General features: G+C 44.8%; 1 protein-coding gene across 1 annotated transcript in view; it reads right to left on the minus strand.

Moving 5' to 3' along the window:
* The window catches only part of PALMD (palmdelphin), a 64,090-nt gene extending 49,906 nt beyond the window's left edge, over positions 1–14,184 (minus strand). The window contains exon 1 of the mRNA XM_040406607.1: positions 13,836–14,184. Coding sequence (XP_040262541.1) covers positions 13,836–13,880 — 45 coding nt within the window. The 5' untranslated portion in view covers positions 13,881–14,184. The remainder of the gene's footprint in view (positions 1–13,835) is intronic.
* Positions 14,185–14,849: the final 665 nt, after the last annotated feature.

A 14,849-nucleotide genomic window follows, 5' to 3' on the forward strand; every position in this document is an offset into this window, starting at 1 on the left:
AGATTTTTCTGAATTGAATACTGCCGTGGCTTGTACAGCCGTGTGGTTCTCTGTGCACGGTGGCTGTATCTCGGCTGTGCCGCATGGCCGTGCCCATATTGTGCCATGAGGCTGAAAACAGGCGAAGCATATACAATAAAGGTGCAGATTTACTAATCCTGTTTAAACTACAGACTATGTAAAATTTTGCCTAAAAGGTGCGCCAAATTTATCACAGTGCAAGATCAATTTGGTGCATGCCTAAACCATTTTGTCATACTTTATATTAAACTATTGGCTCATTTTGTTTCAAAGTTTTACACCAATTTTTTGTACAATCTCAACACACATAGTGGAATCATTAACCTGCCCACTTTCAGATAAGTCACACCCCGTCGTCAAGCTGGAAAACCAAAACAGGCGTGCTAGGTGCAGCAGGTGTATCTTTTTTTTTGATTTTTTTTGCTTCATTTGTAGGTCTAAAACCTGATGTAACTTTATTGACACATTTTACAATAATTAAATTTGCCTGTACTGGCTATGGACCCGAGATAAACTACATGTGGTTTTGCCATGTGGTTCTTGACCTCCCGACGCACCAGTGCCCTTTGTTCGCAACTTGAAAACCTAACCTAAAAGAACAAAATATTTGCTTCTAATTCATTTCACGTTGGGAAAAATTGGGCAGCGTAATGCAGATGGTGACGCCTCCATAACACTTTGTATAGGGTAATGTGCTACATTATATACCCTACATTCTTATCAAGAAATTTGCTTCATTTTATAAAACATTCCTCCACCCATAATCAGAGGTGAATGTAACCAGCTACAAACTGAAAAAAGGGTGCGCGGCAGCCATGCAGAGAACGTGCCCAAACATGAAGGGCTCTCTGATAGTGTTGAACTTGTGTTTTCAAGTTCGGCGTACAAGGTCTCGGTTCGGGTTCTTTAAGAATTCCATTATGGATTAATAAGTTATTGTCCGTGGTAGCGGGAATCCATAACGGAATTCTTGGATAACCCGAACCTTGTACACCGAACTTGAAAACACAAGTTCGCTCATCCCTACTCTCTGAAAAGCATACTGTATGTTCACCACTGGTCGGGCAGAATACAGTTTGTAGCTCTGGCAATATGCAGGTGAAATGGGGAAGAGGGGGGGCAAAATTAGATAGGTCAGGTTAAGTAATCGTTCAGAAGTAGGTGGGGAAAAGTGGGTTGGATTGTTGGTCATCCATACTTGGCCATTTCTTCATCCTCGCTTGAACACATGCAAATGTAAACATCCTCATGGAGATATGTACAATGGCCATGATAATCAACATAGGTTAAATCTATCATAAAGTACATGTACTGTAGTGAGCATCAGGGTTGGATCAAAAGGAGGGCACCCGGGGGCCTCCACCACTACACGGGAAGAAGAGGACCTCCACCAACCTTAATCCAGGCCTGGTGAGCATCACACTAACATTCATGGTGGTGGTATCTGTGATGGTGTGGAGATGTTTACTGCCTCCGCAGGAGGACAATCTGCAATTTTTTAAGATACCATTTGTGTTACGTAGAGAAAATCTCGTAGGGAACGTATGGTTATTTGTTCATAAACTGGTATACGTAGCATGACTACGATCCGGAACACTACAGCAATTCCTAAAACTAATCTGTGGGACAGATATGTAATGATGGGGGAGATCTGGAGACGAGTCAAATATCATGTCAAATATTTGGCCAACTCAGCATGAGAAACAGTGCAGGAATCATTCATATATTCACAAACCAGACCGCCGTGCCATTCTCATATATAGTCTTGTAGAAGAAGACTCGGTTTGACTTAATTCATTTTAATCCTCGCTCACTCTATGCTTATGGGTCCAGTGGTTGGCCCCACTCAATGGCTGGTGGCCTGCATACCGATTAGGACCACCCACTGGACTCCATAAAAAGAGCAGAGGCTTCAACTTACAAGTTGTATTGAATCTGCTAAGCTCCTCCTGCTGTGGGTAGATCAGATGCCATGTTCAACGTGATAGGTGTCCTTAAAGGGACTCTATCACCTATTAACTACATGAATGTATGAGTAATGCAGCTAACACGGAGCTCGGATCAGACCTTTTTATCTCTACCCTTAGGCCCCTTGTAGCGCAGCGCAGCTCCCAGCCCGACCTCCCAGCACTGACGGGGTCACATAGCATTATATTGATTCATGATTCTATGTAACCCTTACAGTTCTGGAATGCATTGGATAACACCGGCAGCATTATGTATACAGAGGTTTTTTCCTGGAGTCCTATCCATTTTGTGTGCATGCTCAGGAGTCCTCTCAATGCATTGCATGCCCTTTTGTCGGTGCACAGTAGGGGAATGGGGTTGAGTATGTATAGAGATAACAATGACTGACCCGAGTTCAATGTCAGCTATACTATTCATGTATTACTATATGTAATAGGGCTGATCCCAGGTGCCAGAGTCCATCCAGGCTCTACTAAGACAATCTCCTTCAGTATATATGTGGGAGTCATCTGATAATGATATTTTCGCACTTATGGTTCAGTAGTCTGTACGATATAGTCCTTCTGCCCATTATAATGGAGATCAGCTCTCCATACCCTCACTGATCCAGCGATAGGCTTCTTTTTACACATAGCAGCAAATCTGAGCATCGCCTATAGGTTTAGTCTTGTGTATCTTTTAGACAGTCACTTTAAAGTCTACTTGCACTTTGAAAAAACTTTTCATATGTCATAGGGACATATAAAAGGTTTTGCTCATGGGGGCGAGTGCTGAGCCTGAGACCCCTACCAAATGCTCGTGCATAGAGCTCCCTCTCCTAGAGGCAGGAGACAAAAATCAAGATGGGCCCATAGACTTTCTATTGAGCCAGTCTCCTGCATGTGAGAACTTGTATCTCCTTGTTCTAGCAATCGGCGGGGGTCTCGGTACTCAGACCAGCACCAATCAAAACCGTTGAGATATCAAAAATTTTTCCAAAGTACAGGGACGCTTTCAGTTAGGACATCATTAGAATGTCTAAGGGTACATACTTTCACACTTGCGGCGACGGAACTGCCTGCCGGATCCGTCAAAACGCATGCAAACTGATGGCATTTGTCAGACGGATCAGGATCCTGATCCGTATGACAAATGCATTGAAATGCTGGATCTGTTTCTCCGTTGTCATCCGGAAAAACGGATCCGGCATTTATTTTTTTCACATTTTTTTTTAGGTCTGAGAATGCCGGATCCGTTTTGCCGGAACACTCGGGGCTGGATCCGGCGTTAATGCATGTCAATGGGAAAAAATGCCGGATTCGGCATTCCGGCAAGTGTTCCGGGATCTTGGACGGAGATAAAACCGCACCATGCTGTGGTATTATCTCAGTCCTGAAAAGTCAAAAAGACTGAACTGAAGACATCCTGATGCATAATGAATGGATTGCTCTCAATTCAGAATGCATTAGGATAAAACTGATCAGTTCTTTTCCGATATTGAGCCCCTAGGACGGAACTCAATGCCGGAAAAGAATAACGCTAGTGTGAAAGTACCCTAAAGCTGAACGCGTGGTAGCAATTGAGCCTCCGATTATGCCACCCTAGAATCTAGGAATACGACAAGTAGCTTTGATTTCTAGTAGACAGTTTTTTTTATAGGCTAGCTTCTTATCTGAAGCATCTGCAGATGAAATACTGTATTTTGTACAGCAAGGCGCTGGTATTCACCACAGACACCAATCAGATGCCGGCAGGGAATGACATATGCGGGTCTGTCAGTTCCAGTATTCTATTCCTATGCTGATACACAATACCGGAATTAATGTGCATGTGTGGACGTTGCCTTAGGAGTCAGTGTTGCAGAGAAACATGTTATATGACCCCTTTCAACTCTCCTGAATAGTTGGAAGTGCTTAAATGGAAAACAGGTCTATACGGCAAGGATCATCCAACCCACTGATCAATATTTCTGAAAGCTATTCTATATGTGAAATTGCATTAGCAATAGGGTTCCACAGAATGGTCTGCAAATTCTGGTGACATTGCAAAATTACCCTGACTTCAATGCTCCCCTATGGAGAAAAAAGTTGCAAGGCACCTTGCAATCATCATGAAAAAACCAACCAGGTGGAAATTTTTGTGATGGTCCTACAACTGCTTCCTATGAGGTCACCAGGGGGCCATCTATTGCTTTTTGATAAATTAGAACAACATAATATGGATGCCAGAGAGATCCTCCCCTCTTGGTAGGAGTGGATTGGTCCTTCTTCCTGCCAGGAGGGAGAGTTCCTGCCAAGACTTGGAGTGGAGAGGAAGCACAAGACTGAGCTCCTGCTCCTTAGAAGGATTCTCCAAAGAGAATAACAGCTAAATATATATATATAGACTCAAAGTAAATCCTTAATGCGGTTGTCTGACTTCAGTCAGTGGCATTTATCATGTAGAGAAAGTTATTACAAGGCACTTACTAATGTATTGTTATTATCCATATTGCTTCCTTTGATGGCTGGATTCATTTTTCTATCACATTATACACTGCTCGTTTCCATGGTTACAGACCACCCTGCAATCCATCAGCGGAGGTCGTGCTTGCACAATATAGGAAAAAGCACTAGCCTATGTGCACTACCACAGTCCCGGCCACCAGAGAGGCTGATGCTTTTTCCTATAGTGTGCAAGCACGACCACCACTGATGGATTGCAACCAGCATTTGAAGACACTGCTGGGAGGTGAGGGACTACAGCTAAGACATCCATCACTCAGACTACTACTAGGCCAGTACAATATAAATGCTAAACTGCAGCCAACTAACCTACCTCCATCATCCTTACTGGTGCCAGAAGTTTGCACTTAAAATCTGCTGCTATTTGATGAATTTGAAGTTCTATGTTGCACTTAGTAGAAGAGACTTTTATACGTTAAAATCTGGCCTCATTCTTCAATACTACCTTTCTACTGCACCGATCCCCAGGGAGCAACGTCCTCACCCCTTCCTCTGGGGCTCGCTGCATTACAATGCGGGTAAAAGCAGGAACAAGATAACAAGAGTCTTTACGGACGTGCAAAGCTACCCATACTTCTACACATGATGGAGATGCAAATCTTTGTAGTTCGACTTCTTACTAGTTCTGGCTGAATCATGGGCTTAATCCAGAGTCCGCACTGAGAAGCACATTTTTACACAGCAATTTCTTACAAACCATCCCTGCTGGGGGTGCACACAAATCCAATTTCTTCTGCAGCCGCCAACATTTAAACCCAATCAAATGGTATGAAGTCTATTAGCCGCGGCATGCACTACCCTCACAGGCTAAATCTCGCACCCCCTCCGCAATTGCTCAAGAATCTCAAGGGTTCTTTGGCTACATGCAATATCAGCGGCTCACTGGAGTTTTCTGGGCATCAAATGAGCTGGTTCTGACTGACAGGACTGGAAGTAGCTCCTTCAGTATCTTCTCAGACTCAGGTTCGGACTGCATTAACGGAGTCCACAGAGGGAGGCCAAGCCCAAGGATTTTTATAAATCTCCCTCAGGGTGTGAACCTAACACAGGGACATGTTCCATTGCATGATGTATTAGGTTAGGTCAGGGATCAGCAACCTCCGGCACTCCAGCTGTTATGAGACTACAACTCCCAGAATCCTCCTTTTACTTCTGTGGGAGTTAGGCTACATTCACACGACCGTGCTGTTTTTTGCAGTCCGCAAACCGCGGATCCGCAAAAAAACGGAAGCCGTCCGTGTGCCTTCCGCAATTTGCGGAAAGGAACGGGCGGCCCATTGTAGACATGCCTATTCTTGTCCGCAAAACGGACAAGAATAGGACATGCTATATTTTTTTTGCAGGGCCTCGGAACGGAGCAACGGATGCGGACAGCACACGGAGTGCTGTCCGCATCTTTTGCGGCCCCATTGAAGTGAATGGGTCCGCACCCGAGCCTCAAAAAATGCGGCTCGGATGCGGAACCGAAAAACGGTTGTGTGCATGAGGCCTTACAGGAACAGCCGAGTAAGTTTGCATGCTGGGAATTGTAGTTTCACAGCAGCTGGAGTGCCGAAGGTTGCTGATCCCTGACCTAACCTAATACATCATGCAATGGAACATGTCATCATTTTTCTTCTCACGGATTCCATAAGAATTCATCAGAATAAGCCTCCATATGCCAGCCTCCATGTGAAATCAGAGGCCCAACATGGATCCGTAATATGGCTGTGTACATAAGCCTTGGTGCAAATAGAAAACAGTGCCACCAATCATTACACCAGCAAGATGGCCAGGACTTCCGACTGAAATTACGGGTGCAAAAATGGGTCCCTAAAGAGAATGGAGCAGATTTATCAAAACTGGTGCAAAGGAAAACTGGCTAAGGCCTCATGCACATGAATATTTTTTCACGGTCCGCAAAACGGGGTTCCGTTGTTCCGCGATCCGTTTCCGTTTTTGTTTCCCTGTGTCTTCCTTGATTTTTGGAGGATCACCAGACATGAAAAAAAATCTAAGTCAAGTTTGCCTTGCAAATGATAGGGGAAAAAAACGGACGCGGACGTGGATGACAATCTTGTGTGCCTCCATGTTTTTTCACTGACCCATTGACTTGAATGGGTCCGCGAACCGTTGTCCATGAAAAAAATAGGACAGGTCATATTTTTTTGACGGACTGGAAACACAGATCATGGACGCGGATGACAAAAGGTGCATTATCCGAGTTTTCAACGGACCCATTGAAAGTCAATGGGTCCGCAGAAAATCGCGGAAAGCGGAACAACGGACACGGAACACAACAACGGTCGTGTGCATGAGGCCTTAGTTGTCCATAGGGGACAATCAGAGCAACCAATCAGAGTCTGCCTTTCATTTTTGATCTCCTTTCCAAAATGAAAGGTGGAATATAATTGGTTGCTAGGGGCAACTAAGCCAGTTTTGATAAACCTCCCCCAATGGCTCGTTTCCATACTGTGAAGAGTGTTTTTCAGAACGTACGGCCTCCTTAAAACCCTGCATGGAAATAAACAGCAGACTGTGATTCAAGCTCCTTTGTCCCCTTCTTTATAACTTTATAAATCACATCTTAAGAGGGATTAGGACATTACATCTGAGGCCATCACAGCTCCATCAGAGCAGGCCCAAACTTGAATAAATAGCTGGCTTTAAACTATCCCAGAATTCATCAAAATCTCCTGAAGCTTGTGCAAAGCCTCCTGAAGCTGTGCTTAGACGTATTCCTGGGATGGAAATGCTTGTTATATGGGGGGAGATTTATCAAAACTGGTGTAAAGGAAAACTGGCTTAGTTGCCCATAGCAACCAATCAGATTCCGCCTTTCATTTTCCAAAGGACCTCTGAAAAATTAATGGTGGAATCTGATTGGTTGCTATGAGCAACTAAGCCAGTTTTATATCAGTTTTGATAAATCTCCACCATAGTCTGTAATCTACATGCACACGGCGGCATAGCTTTTGCAGATTTCCCGTTTGGGATTGGCTGCGTTTCTTCACTAAATCCGCAGGCAATATTTGCGAAGAAGGGGGAAGGATTAGGCACCGACATGGAGGGTTTATGGACACCGATAATATAAGGAGAATTAAATCATTACAGAAATAACTTGAAAGTTACACACATGAAAGGATTTATTAGTCACAATGTCTACCTCTTCCTAACCCCACCCCACGAAAGGGGATTATTTCCTGGCACATATGGGTGCCGTCACACGCATCAGTTTTTGGGGGTTTTTTTGCAGAAAATTTCTGAGACTGAAATTCAGAATGGGGGCGTGCAAAATTCCATGTGCTTCCCTCCAAAACAACTCAGTTAGGGCTCACGCACACTAACGTATTTTATTTTCGTGTCCGTTCCGCCTTTTTTGCGTACCGTATGGGGAACTATTCATTTCAATTGGTCCGCAAAAAAACCGAAGTTACTCCGTGTGAATTCCGTTTCCGTATGTCCATTCTGTGAAAAAAATAGAACATGTCCTATTCTTGTCCGCATAACGGACAAGGATAGGACAGTTCTATTAGGGGCAGCTGTTCTGTTCCGCAAAATACGGAATGCACATGGACTTCATCCGTATTTTTTGCAGACTACAAAATACATACGGTTGTGTGCATGAGCCCTTAAGGATACTTTCCCACTAGTGACCGTATGCCCCCGGTCTGCCGCTCCGTCTCCATTGACTATAATGGGGACAGGGGCGGAGTTCCAGCGGAGGCACAGCAGCGCACGGAGAGAGGCTGCCGAAATAAAACTACGACATGTCCGACATTTATTCTGGCAGCCTCTCGCCGTGCGCTGCCGTGCCTCCGCCGAAAACTCCACACCGCCCCCATTATAGTCAATGGGGATGGAGCGGCAGTCCAGAGGGCACACGTTCACTAGCGGCAGGACGGATCCGACAGGCTGTTCACCCGACGGAACAGCCTGCCGGGGGTCCGTGCCGCTAGTGTGAAAGTAGCCCAAGAAGAATGGAACTGATTTCCAGTCGCAGAAATTTTCTGCAACAAAATTGGCCACGTGTGAAGGCTCCCTAAACCTTCATGACGTGGACTAGCAGCATTCTAAAGACTCCATGGAGAAAGAATTTCATTCACATCTTCATTACATTGAGGTGTAAATGCTGTCACCATTTTCATTAAAGGGGCATTCTGAAAAGTTATCCCCTATCCGTGCAGAAAAACCGTACCATATTACAGTACCACCAAAGAAAATGAGATTTGGCAAATCTCATGTACAGTTTGCATATATTTTCCCTGTGGAAATTGACCTGCTGTGTGGATTTAGGCCTCATGCACACGACAGTTGTTTTTTGCGTCCTCCAAGAAAAAAGGATGCGGCATCCTTTTTTTTGAGGATCAGTTTTTTCCCACAGATGCCTTGTACTAAATGCCTATCCTTTTCCGCAAATGTGAAAAAAGGAGGACATGCACTATTTTTTTTGCTGAAGGGAAAAACGGACAACGGACGCGGAACACAAACGGATGAACTATCAGCATTTTTTTGCTGACCAATTGAAATGAATGGGTCCCTATCCTATCGGCAAAAAAAACGCAACTATCATGTGCATGAGGCCTTAGAAATATGCAGCATGTAAGGGAGAGTTCACATCACCATTATTTTTCCGTTCTTCTGATCCCTCAGAAGAACAGAAAAATAAAGAAAAGAAACTGATCCTGTGCATCAGTTATGCACATTTGGCATCAGTTTGAGCCATTTCCACGTGAGATCCGTTTTTTGGGCGGAAAAAAAAGTAGTGCATGTAGGGTATTTTTTCAGTCTAAAAAATGGATCTCAGACGCAAATGGCATAACTAATGCACAGGATCTGTTTATTTTTTCTTTATTTTTCTGTTCTTCAGAATAATGGAAAGATAATGGTGATGTGAAGTCTCCTTTAGCCGATGCTGCTCTGCATTGAGGATAATAATAATTTTGCACTGCTCCAGACTTAGGGGCATTTGCAATGTTTGGTTTGTGACGCAATGTCATTTTTGTAATGTTAGGTCATGTTTGCACTGTACTTCAGTAGATGGGGTATAGTTGGCAATATGGATGGGACTTATCCCACTCCTCTCCTCTTGGAGGAAGTGGGCTGTTCCTACTTCCTGTCAGGAGAGGGCAGAGCTAGAGTAGCAAGTGAGGGAGCACGACCATCTGCTCCAGCTCTATAGGGCTTCAGGGACCAGAGATACAGCTCCATCTGTGAGGAACACTACTCCAGGGAGACTGCATGGTCCATGGCTACATTAATTCTTCAAAGCTACAGTGTTTACAGTCAACAGTCATCAGCAAACAAAGCTATACATAACCTGCTGCAGGTGAAGGGAGGAGTGTTAAGACGTCCATCACCATAGTTCAGGCAAACTCCAAAAGCCTGCATGACATAGTGGACACCTACAGCCACAAGTGCCAGCTTACAACTGTTACCCAGAAGCTCAGGGTACAGACATCAGCAAGATAGCATACCAGAGGTCCCTTCATCAGCTACTTTACCAGCCATCATTCCTCATCATCTGGGGTGAAAAACTGCACTGTGTACAACTACTATTGGATGTACTACAACTCCTATTTTGCACTTAGTAAAGAGAGAATTTTATATTTCCTCTTCTGGCGTATTCCTTATACCTAATTTTCACTGCGCCGATCCCCAGGGAGCAACAGCCTGAATTAGTACACTGTGACACATCATCTCATCAGGGTCACTACCACTCCCATTCTCTGCACCAGCTCCTCAGGGGCTTGCTGCAATTTCTGTTCAGTGGAGTGAGAAAAATGCAGAATGCACATGGAAGGAATCTGTATTTTGTGCAGGGACCTCTTTAGCGCGGGGCAAAAGGGGCAGCTTCCCAAGGCCCAGTTGCCCACAATCGCCGGCTCTGTGTCCCGATCCTATCCTTCACTATGCGAGCGGCATGTCTCGCATAGTGAAGGACTTACCCGGAGGACCAGGAAGCGGTGAAAGCTCTATACTCACCTCTTCCTGGTCCTCTGCTCTCCGCTGTGAAGGCTGCGCAGATGTGCGGTCGCGCTGTGACCTCCCGTTGTGCGCAGCAGTTCACAGCGCAGCAGACTGAAGAGGAGGAAGACTGAGCGCGGGCGGTGAGGAGCGGCGGCGTCCGGAGCAGGAAAGGTAACAGTAATTTTACTTTATTTGAGGCTGATGGAGGCACTGTCGGCTGAAGAGAGGCATATGGGGGCTGAAGAGAGGCATATGGGGGCTGATATGAGGCATATGGGGCTCTTATCTGAGGTCTGATTGGGGGTAATTCACATTGGGGTCTGATCTGAGGTCTTATTGGGGTCTTATTAACATTGGGGGTCTGATTGGTGGTCTGACCTGAGATGTCATGAAAAATATTTTTTCTTATTGTCGCCCTCTAAAACCTAGGTGCGTCTTATGGGCCGCCGGTGCGTCTTATAGGGTGAAAAATACGGTACTTCCTTGCTCCTCCTCCCGACCTTTCCTGCCCTTTGCGTACGCCGCGCGCCGTGACGTCACGCGGAGGCACTGCAACGCTAGGGTGAGCCGAGCCCCGGTCTCCTTCCTGAACTGCAGAGCTGTGACCACTTCCAGCCCTGAGCCCAGCTGCCCAGAGCACTGATCCTGAGCCCGCTGGAGTCTTCAGAACTGTAAGTATTTACAGTCATTCACTGTAAGCTAAATTATATATATCACTTGTTTTATGTGAGTAAGGGTGCTGGGTGGTTGGAGAAGGGGGAGGGAGGGGTTAGTAGTACAGTACTATCTGCACATTCTAAAAAAAAAAGTAATCTGCAAAATACTATGTATTTGTGTCAGAGGTTGTGCTTCTTTAATTTTTAGATTAATGATACAGCCATTTTATTTGATTCTTTTTTTTCCCTGTATATTAAGGGACACTATAGTCACCAGAACCACGACAGCTAAACGTAGTAGTTCTGGTGTCTATAGCATGTCTCTGCAAGATTTTTAATGTAAACACTGCCTTTTCAGAAAAAAAGGCAGTATTTACATTACTGCCAAGGAAGACCTCTAGTGGCCACTCATCAGACGGCCACTCATCAGACGGCCACTCCTTTGAATTGATTCAAAGCATCTCTATGCAGCCACGCATGCGCAATAGCCTCCGAATGCTTCCCTATGGGAAAGCAGTGGGTTGGCTATTATATACTCACATACTGCACATTTTGTGTTGTGGTGGAAGGCGCGATTGCATGCTAGGGTGTGGGAAGGCGGGATCCAGGGGGCCCAAGTAAATTCTTGCCCAGGGTCCTATCAATATTAAAGACGGCCCTGATTTTGTGGATCACAATACAGACACAGTCGTGTCACGAGGACTAATAAGAGGACTGTCTGTAGTCACAACGTGCTGCGCTATTCTATCCATCAATGTCCACGCAATGGAAACATGAAGACAAATGGTTAACAGAAGTGTGAACAGAGACTTAGCCCAGTGTTTTACCCTAACAAAATGTACACTTTATCACACGCTGATATCATAGATGGGTCTGAAAGGACTCAATGGGGGTCATTTACTTACAGCACCACCCCAGTTTTTGGGGTAAAATGGAGTAGAATTTCACTCGTCATAAATTAGGCACATCCTCCGGCAGCGCAGGGGGGTATCAAGGACCATCTTAAAAAAAACACAGTCTTTGATAAATGACCCCCAATAACTCCTGACTCAATGATATTCTGTGTGACACAAAGCTCTATATACAATTATGTAAGAGTTTTATATAATTATATATTGGCATGCGAGTGCTGTCTGTGTTGCTGCTGACCGTGAAAATGTTGTGCCCGACTTATGATACTAAAATGTGCACCTGTAGCTTTATAATAGTGCAAATGTGCGAAATGGTGGTAGCAGCAAGGTCACCGGTATGTGGCACCGCTTTCACGGACATCACATGTACAAATACAGACACATGCGTCCTGGTATTATGGAGATGCAGATGTAAAGGTGCATTTACATGAGACGTTTTTGGCCGCCCTGTCAAAACTGCATAAAAAACCAGAGCAAAAAATACTGCAGTTTTGCGATCCGTTCCGTTGGCCATGCAGCTTGTACAAGTGAATCATGCGCTTCAACTTTTTTGACATGCTTCTTATATAAATGCATCCAAAAGGGGCACGTTCACAGATTTTTTGCGGTACGGATTTTGGCGAGCACCAAAAATGCTTGCAAATCATCTCCATTTATTTCAATGGGAAAACTGCTTGTTTATTTACCCTGCTGTTTATTTTCCGCTCGCGGTTTTAAGAGCTCAGCTACACAGCAATATTTGGCATGTTACTTATTGTCGCACAAAATAGTTTGCGACGATAGTCAATGCTGTCATAATGCGATATGCAACACGACAAAATCCATCCAAGTCATACATTTTTGCGACTGTCCCTTCACAGTCGCAGCAGGTTGCATTGCTACACCATTGACTATCATTACAAAAAATGTTGCAAGAGACATGTCACCACATAGCTGTACCCTCGCTGTCGCGTAAACCAAGCCCTGAAAAAAAAATGCGGTATGAAAAAAGAAGTGACTAGGGATGTGTTTCAAGTTCGGCGTACAAGTTTCGGGTTCGAGTTATCTAAGAATTCTGCTATGGATTCCATAACTTATGGTCCGTGGTAGCGGAATCCATAACGGAATTCTTAGATAACCCGAACCTTGTACGCCGAACTTGAAACACAAGTTCGCTCATCCCTAGAAGTAACATCTTCATTCTTAGTGCAGATTCTGCGTCAAATCCATGCGTCATGTGCAAAAACGCATAAAAAAACATGTCACAAACCACGTCGGAATAAAAACTGCTCTTAAAAACCATGCAGAATACTGAAGTAGAATCCGCATGTTTTTTTCTTTTTCTTTTCAGCCCAGCAGAGCTCCGTGTGAAGATACCCTTACACGATACAGTAAGACATCTCCAGAAGACCAACTCTTTGAGAAGACCAAACCAGATTTTCAGTTCCACCATCGACTGTATTATGCAGACTGACCATCTTCTTCGAGAAGACCATCCCGCTAGAAGACCATTTTTCAGCTCCACCTTATGTGGTTGCCTCAAAGGAGGTTTCCATTATTTACACGGATGTTCGTCCTCAGTAGGTTGACCCACTGGCCACTGACCAGCATGCCGTATCATACCAGCAGATAATCTATCTAGCTTTACATTTCATAGATATATATTTTTCCGATATCTAAAGTGCTCCTCACAATTCAACAGGACACCTACTCATGACAGAAGCTTCTCCTAATGCCTCATTCACATATACCTTATGTCTGTGGAGGCTCCAATCCTGGTTTTAGCTCTCAATCACTGATGGAAATCACTGACCAAAACACTGACGTGTGAATGAGGCTTAAAGCAGATTGCAAGAAATGGGACTTACAGTTATGGCCAGGAGCCTTTCCTTCAGCAGCTCGGCTTCTTCCATCCTGTAAAGTTACACAGAAGACATTCAGGTTTGAACAAGCTGAGGAGAAGCTGCGGCAGAGCTGAAGACGAGAGAGCAGCTGGAGGACTTAAGTGCAACCCTAATGCGAAGCTGAGAAGTAAAGAGTTTCTTAATGGGCAAGTCTATGGATCAGCCCAGACAGGCTGACGTGAGGAGGGTGTGCTCTGCAGGCACTCACATTGCCATGACTGACATCCAGCACAAGTTTCTATCTTTTAATAAGCTGTCAGCTCTTTCTGCCTAAGTACACAGATATCGCATTTCCCCGAGCCCTTGATGTCACACTCATTCCGATATACAACATTGTGCCCTATTTCCTGTTTCTTTAGCCCTTTACAGCAATAGTATAAGCACGTCACAGTGATGTGGCATTTACTGCTGCCCTATTACATAAAACACATCTAGGTGCATTGACCTGATTTGTCTTTGTCCTACAGGTGCAAGGACCTGACCTTCTACATACGAGAACGGGTAAAATATTACAGCCGAAGGAACGTTAAACCTAGGAATGAAAGCTAAAAGGTAACATAAGAATAACATTGCGAAATGATATTGCTCCAGAACTCCTGCGGGGTTAATTTCCCGCTGGTCTGTTCCGTTTCCAGCTAAGGAATTGCTGATAAATGGGGCTTAAAATGGTTTTCTGAGATTTTTTTAACTGATCGTTAGGGTCTGAACCCCGGGACTCCCGCCGATCAGCTGTTTGAGAAGGCACCGGCGCACGCAGTAGCGCCGTGGCCTTCTCGCAGCTTTGCCTAGTCCGTGTGACGTTGCGTTCATTGGTCACATGTAGTGTTGAGCGAACTTGTGTTTTAAGTTCGGCGTCTAAAGTTCGGGTTCAGGTTATCGAAGTATCCCGTTATGGATTCTAAATTGGTCCGTGGTAGCGGAATCCATAACGGGATACTTCGATAACCCAAACCCGAACTTTAGACGCCAAACTTAAAC

This window comes from Bufo bufo, chromosome 9 (assembly GCF_905171765.1).
Source record: "Bufo bufo chromosome 9, aBufBuf1.1, whole genome shotgun sequence".
NCBI classification, from domain to species: domain Eukaryota; kingdom Metazoa; phylum Chordata; class Amphibia; order Anura; family Bufonidae; genus Bufo; species Bufo bufo.